General features: G+C 35.0%; 1 protein-coding gene across 2 annotated transcripts; it reads left to right on the top strand.

The window, feature by feature from the left end:
* Positions 1-1205: 1205 nt before the first annotated feature.
* On the top strand, positions 1206-6938 carry LOC138309088 (zinc finger protein 723-like). 2 transcript variants are annotated; one of them, XM_069250226.1, is made up of 2 exons: positions 1206-1393; positions 3422-6938. In XM_069250226.1, the coding sequence occupies exon 2, from the start codon at positions 3528-3530 to the stop codon at positions 4779-4781; it is 1254 nt and encodes a 417-aa protein (XP_069106327.1). In that variant the 5' UTR covers positions 1206-1393; positions 3422-3527; the 3' UTR covers positions 4782-6938. The 2 variants fall into 2 exon arrangements, with proteins under 2 accessions (XP_069106327.1, XP_069106328.1); XM_069250227.1 differs by having other exon boundaries at positions 1206-1426.
* The last annotated feature ends 880 nt before the right edge of the window (positions 6939-7818 follow it).

The following is a 7818-nucleotide window of genomic DNA, read 5'->3' as shown; positions in this document are numbered from 1 at the left end:
GGGTTTATGAGTCTGCCCTTTATAGACAGGTGTCCTTTATAGACAAGTGTCCTTTATAGACAATTGTCCTTTATACAGAGGTCAATTATATAGTAAATTGTACCAAATGGAGATTATTAATCTGTCCTTTATAGACAGGTGTCCTTTATAGATAGGTGTCCTTTATAGACAAGTGCCCTTTATACAGAGGTCAATTATATAGTAAATTGTACCAAATGGAGTTTATTAATCTGTCCTTTATAGACAGGTGCCCTTTATAGACAAGTGTCCTTTATCGATATGTGTCCTTTATAGACAGGTGTCCTTTATAGACAGGTGTCCTTTATAGACAGGTGTCATTTATAGACAGGTGTCCTTTATAGACAGGTGTCCTTTATAGACAGGTGTCCTTTATAGACAGGTGTCCTTTATAGACAGGTGTCCTTTATAGACAGGTGTCCTTTATAGACAGGTGTCCTTTATAGACAGGTGTCCTTTATAGACAGGTGTCCTTTATAGACATGTGTCCTTTATAGACAAGTGTCCTTTATAGACAGGTGTCCTTTATAGACAGGTGTCCTTTATAGACAGGTGTCCTTTATAGACAGGTGTCCTTTATAGACAGGTGTCCTTTATAGACAAGTGTCCTTTATAGACAGGTGTCCTTTATAGACAGGTGTCCTTTATACATACATAAATGTAGATCAATTATATAGTACAGAAATTGTACAAGATGGGGTTGATGAGTCTGTCCTTTATATACATGTATAGAGACCTGTGTCCTTAATAAATTATAGTAGGTTTGACTTATACCTATAGAAATAGCCTCACAAATCAAACGTTACTATGAGAACAGTGGGTTCCAATCTTTGATATCATTAATAATAAACTTTATTATTCTTCGTCCTTAGAAAAAATGTTTTTGATGATATCTTGAATTATCAACACAAATGCATTGAAGTATTTCCGAATCTCTATATATACATATAGATATCTTTCTACATTTATATTGTACATACAATCGCACGTTTCGTTGAATACATGTAAACTGTACAAATCATCGACTGAGTTTCAACCCATGTAAAACTGGGTTTTAAAAATTAAATAAGATGTTATTAAAATTAATTTCCAAACTTGTAAATATTTTAATGAACTTTATATCCAAATAGAATATATTTTTAAATCATTTAGTCTGCTAATTTCGATATGAGATCTACTAGATAACGCGCTATACTGTATAATAGTCGGATTCCGGATCTTATGTACAAATCCGTTTCGCATATTGCTGTAGTTTTATAATATCCGGAAGGCTTGTGCTGAAATGACAGATGATGGATTTGAGAACGAAAACAATGCTAACGGGTTGATGACATCACTAAAGCATTCACAGAGGAGAAGGATTGGCGTATTTACAGTAAGTGATAGTCACTGATACGTCAAAATAGAGGTAATATTAAAATGTGAAAGACAAACATCTGTAACATCACGTTATCCTCGCTCAGTCTAGACCTGTGAGTCACTGACTTGGGTATGATGAGAAAACTTCTGTTACAAAGATCATGTGCATATTGTAACTTACTAGTAATGTTGAAATTTACATGTATTTTGAATCTAGAAATTATTAAAAAAAGATATTACAATCAGAACTACATGAGATTTCACAAGTTTACAAGTACATGTAATATTAATGTACACAATGTAAAAAAATGTGCAAATTACATACTGTAGTTATTTTATAATGTTATGTGTACAAAATACTATTGTAGATACCTAAAAGCTGAGACTGTCACAATATACATAGTGTACTGTCGAGATCTAATAAACTGTTTTTATACCCCATTGTGACATCACTCCAGTCCACCAGCACATTTTAACAGTTGATTTTAACAGTACTTTGGACTGCTCGACGGAACAGTTCATTTATTGGCATTTTTGTCAATAGAGTTTATATAGAAAGTATTTTATAGGGGTATAACAATATTACAATGTATATATGGAACCATAATAATATTATCAGTTTATGGTCACTATACAACACACCACCCCCACTTCCTATTCCCTCACTAAGCTATCATATATTTTGACTGGCCCTGATCGTTTTATATACTCCCTGTCACAAAATCACGTCAATTGATAACATCAAAATCACCCGAAGGTGGGACTACTTAAGGATTAACCACTTACTTTGCTTAGTTTATGAGGTGATAAACCTAATGGAGCACGAGGTAAATACGCCGATTCCGGGATACAACATTCAGTCAGTTTAGTCATGTGACTTTCATCACCACGTGACTTTCATCACCACGTGACTTAATTTAGGGCACATTTGAAACAAAATGGCGGCATATGTAATGATTGAACACGGGTGGAAAATTACATATCATGATAGAACAATTAACATTAATTATCAGAACATATTGTATTAAATTTAATCTAAATATGCACGAAAATTGAATTAAGACACTTCATAAGGAAATGACATGTAAATTACGGCATCAAATGGAGCTGTTGCCTAGCAGTTGGAAATCAGCGGTATCTGACGTCTCACTCACAAATATTTCATAACTTACCTTGGTGCATTTTCCCAAAAATCAATAACAAATAAGAAACACAAAACATAACAGTTTATCTTAGTTCCGTTATCGAGCAAGTATTACCGACTATGACCTTTACCCGGACATTGGTATTCTCTGCCTATAAGTGTCACCGCCATGACGGAAAAATGTGCCCTAAATTTTTCGCGGTCACATGACCAAATCAACGTTTTCTACCTCCCACCCAGAAGAGTTCCTTGTATCCCGGAATCGGCGTATTGTTTACGTACAATTTACCGACTGCTCCATTGGGCTTATCATCTCAAAAACTAAACAAAGTAAGAGGTCAATCTTTGTATTTACAATATTTTCTTTTAACAATAAAATAAACAACAACATCAGATACAATCATTTACCGTGTGCTATTCGCCGTCAAATTTATTCTGCTGTTATGTTGATCCATGCACACCAGCCATTCAAATAAGCGTGCTGTAGACTGACTGCTTAATCCCGCCCTTTTTCTCCATGACGTCACAAAAAATATTTCTAATATTTCAGTTATCTTATTCATTTCAAATAGCAATAATACATTAAAAAAAATGTGTTTAATTGTATGTCTCCGATTGTCTCGTACACTTGTTATTTTTAAAGATTAAATATTGACATATGATTTTGTGGAATGTCAAGGGAAGTCCGCCAATGTTTACAGGTATACATCGGGTCATTCTGCACTCAAGTTATTTGATAAATAACAGATCTGTCCCAACATGGTTTATCGATACAGAAACAGTGGCAATTGTAAATATTCAACGGTAAATAGTACTTTACCCACATCATTTTGGGATCTCGAATCCACTGTATTAAATTGTGTGATGTATTTTCTAATATTTGTTGTATTATCATTCTAGGTATCATGAACCTCTAATCCTGGAAATCATTGGAGAGCCACTAAACAACAGCTAGAGAACACTCAGTGAAAGTGTATAATTCTTCAGTTTGATATTACAAACAGTTATGGAATTTCCTGCCAGTACAGTACAGGATGAGGGAGTTTCTGCAAATAACCTATCTAGTTACAATGGTGCCTTTCAACCGGAAGATTCTATAATTGTACGATCAAAGGAAACTCGTCAGCCATTAAAACATGGAATTCTTGATCAGGATGATTTTAGGGATGAAGAGTTTCAACTCAGACAAGAGGAAAATTTACCTAGTAGTCAGTCCAGCTCTTTAGATCTATCATCAATGGATAAATCAAGTATTGTTGGTGCAGAAAATAAATTAATGAAACCAAATATGAGCATGACAAAGAAAATAAGTGATTTGAAAAATAGTTTTCTACTTGGAAAAAGTAACCAGTTTGCTTGTTCCTTGGAATGTGGTTCAACAGATGGGACGGAACGGGATACTAACAATCAAAATAATATTTCACCATTCCATCAAAATCGTCAACATGGTAGCTTTGGTTGTGACTCTGAGGAATGGGAATTGGGTCCTAAAAAGATGTACATAGAGAGGGCTTCAGGAATGGATAAAGAAAGTCTTAGAAGTTCTAACTCGATATACAGGAATGAATCTGGCGAATCAAGTGATCATATAAGTCCATGTTCTGCTGCAATATCTCAACATCAGGATCTGGACCCAACTCAGTATGGACCAAACGGAAATCTCGACAATCGATGCGAGATCTGCGGAAAAACATTCAGTCAACCATATCTACTTAAAGTTCATTTTAGAATTCATTCAGGATTCAAACCGTATATATGTGACCTTTGTAACAAGGGTTTCGCACAAAGTTCCGGACTTCGGTCGCATAAACTCACCCATACTGGGGAGAAACCTTACAAATGTGATATCTGTGATAAAACCTTCACCGCCAGTGGAAGTTTGACGATGCACTATCGTACACATAATGGGGAGAGACCGTTTTCGTGTGAAGTATGTGGACGTTCGTTCCGGTACCGCAGCGCGATGAATAAACATATGATGATTCACACTGGCGATAGACCATTTACGTGTGAGGATTGTGGGAAGGATTTTAGTCGGAAAGGAAACCTTGAAACACATCGTCGAATTCACACGAACTCGATGCCGTATGAGTGTGAAGTGTGTAAAAAGAAATTTAATCAGTTGAGTAATTTACGAACTCATCAAATGACACACACACATGTGAAACCTTACAAGTGTGATCTGTGTGGTTCTGAATTTTTTACGAAGTTTAACATGCAGAGGCATATTGTAATTCAACACATTAAAAACAAAAAGTAACTTATTTATTTGTTTCACATAGTGTTTAACACTCATGATTGAGCCAATTGGTTAATTTGTGTATGCCCAGAGACATTGCCACTATATATTGGCATTAGCCCTACTTTGAGTTCGGAGATTTATTAGTTTAATGTACTGGTAACAGCCATGTTAGGACGTTCAAGGTTTGTTGGTGGAGGAAACCCGGATTACCCGGAGAAAAACCACTGACCAGTGGTCAGTACCTGGCAACTGCTCCACATGTAGAACAAATATACGTACAAGGCCTACTATACCGTTGAGCTGGGTAAGAAATGATCCCTATATGTCGTAGTGGAGCACTGCCTCAGAAAATCACTTGGGCACAATTTTCTATACTTTGTTGTAGGTTTCCAATTATTTCAAGCGTATACATGCATTTGTATATTATTTTTTGTCCAAAAGAAACATAACCACCATTCTTACCACTCATAAGACTTCAAATTCATAATTTGTAGACTTCATAATTTGTAGACTTGCCATATCATTTTCCTTCGCAAAAGACCATCATATTTATATGTGAAAAAAATAATGTCTCGCTGTGAATTTGATATTTTATATGGTTCAGTTTTGTTGCCTAGTAGATAAGTAATATAATATAAAACAATACAAGTAAGATAAAATGCATACAGGCGTTTTAATAATGATTTGCACAAACATTTCTTTGCTCCATTAGCAGTAATTAGCACCAATTGAAGCTCTGAAGACGACACCATTATCTGCCAAAAAGTCTTTTGAGCTACAATATTGCAGCCTCCCCACATGGGATTCAAACATGCGATCCAGAGGTGAAGGGCTCGTGGTAATATGACCACTTGGCCACCATGACCCTGTAGCCCTACCTGCCCCCAACTTTGTGTTGCATATTTGAAATCTATATATTGTGTATCAGTTGCCAGTGGTACTAAATGTTATTCGGTTTTTATCTGGCTTATTCCTCTATATTCAGCTACTTTTTCAAACCTGGCATGTTCTTAATTGGCCCTGACTATTAATTAATAAGGTGTTGAACCAAATAGAACAAAGAAGAATTGTTTAATATAGGGATCTGACACATTCCTATGGCAAAAAAATAATAATATGTCCAGTTCATTTATTCAGACAACATAATTCAATACATTTACTTGGTCATGTGAATATATCAAATCCCTAATGTGTGTACTAACAATAATATATTAAAACTGCCAAAGGGGCTTAAACATTTGTTTATAATGAATAGTTATGGTACATGTATCATTGTACATTATCCTTACATTATTTTTTTTATTTATGGGTATCTATAATCACTAGAGTCAGTTATTGCAATGACTTTTGTCATTATAATGATTATGAAGAAAACATCATTTTGAAAATAATTAATATTAATACAGGAGTTTTGAGATACAAAAACAATGTTGGAAAAGTTCAATTTACCATTTATTTGTTGCATCTTTGGGCGATTGTGATGATAAAAAAAACATGCCAAAAGAAGACATCGCAATTACCAGAAGGTGGAATTAATTAGGATAAAATCATACATCATCCACCTCATTTTGATTTAAAAATCTATTGTCCTGAAACATAATTCACTGAATGTTTACTCTGCAAACATGACTAATTACATGATGTATTAATAAACTATCTCTTTTATGAAATTTATTGTCTATATATATAGATGCCAGAGCTTTGCAGACACTTATCTTGATAGACAATAGAGCATTTCAAGTACATTCAAAAAGCTCTGGCATCTATGCAGACCACATACATTGTAATTAGATTCCATCAAAACATTGATTCAATTGGCTAAATTATATAAAGAAAAATTAAGAAAATCTGTGAAAGTTATCTCCCTTTGTATGAGATGAGCTTTTAATCTAGTCGGTATCTACGTACATGTAACGTTCATTGCTACTGCATCAGATACATTGGACTGGATATAAAATGTAGATTTTGAAATTGTGACAGAATATATCAAGTTAAATCATTTGTTACACCATGAAATGAGGGTCAGATGGTGTTACCACGGCCATGTATAGTTTCTATATGAAAAAATAGCCAGAAATACATATAAAGTGTTATTTCATATGTATTTCTGGCTATTTTTTCATATAGAAACTAATCATGGCCCTGTGGTGTTACCAACATCTGTTTTAACTCTGATCTGTAGATTCTGTTCTGTTCTGTATCACAGTGATTTATGGAGGCTACAGACACATTTATATCTTACAGGCATTTCTAGTAAAGGTTAATGTGAGGAACATGAATTATTTTTGTTTAAAAAATGTAATTTATAATGTAATAATGTGTCAATTTCTTCTATCTAGTCAATTTGGCTTCAGCCTTATCTTAATAAAAATTGTATCAATGTACAACTGTGTATGCTATTTTATCTTATCAATGATTTCTGTCTCTACATACTAGGAATCATTAGAGAAGACATTTCCAAGCGAAACAGTAATCATAGAAGAACTGTGAAAAAATAGGAAACCAAAAAGGTGACCTTAGGACTTGAGTTGAACATTCACGTTCATCCCTGTGAGGAAGGCTCTGGGTTCTGTCCCCTATCCAAGACACATATAAGTCCATAAAAGTGGTAGGTTTTGCTCCTGATCATCGCTCAGCATAAATGCAGTGTGGCAATGTCGTTATGATATGCTGGGTGGGGTGTGCAACTCAATGTCTTTGATGGCATACTTCATTGTGGTTACGCTATTCCGTCTTTGCATATTACAGAGTTAGCTCCCTTACGGGTAGGTATCGATTGTTACTTCATTATTTTGTCAGCACAATTCACGTCGTTTTCTCCGAAACACATGACGTCACAATCAATACCTACCCGCAAGTGCAGATAACTCTGCAATATGCAAATTCGGAATAAGAAGGGCAGGACCCTCTCGGCAAATACAGACATCCACACACGCCACACATTGTATACTAGGGAGACCGTCCTCATCAATGAACTTAACTGTTAATACGACGTAAGCCCAATCAAACAACCAACCAAAAACCGACCACTTGTAGGGCATCCAATAGATGCAAT

The sequence above is a fragment of the Argopecten irradians genome, chromosome 15 (genome assembly GCF_041381155.1).
Source record: "Argopecten irradians isolate NY chromosome 15, Ai_NY, whole genome shotgun sequence".
NCBI lineage: Eukaryota > Metazoa > Mollusca > Bivalvia > Pectinida > Pectinidae > Argopecten > Argopecten irradians.
This window is presented reverse-complemented; position numbering and strand designations above follow the sequence as displayed.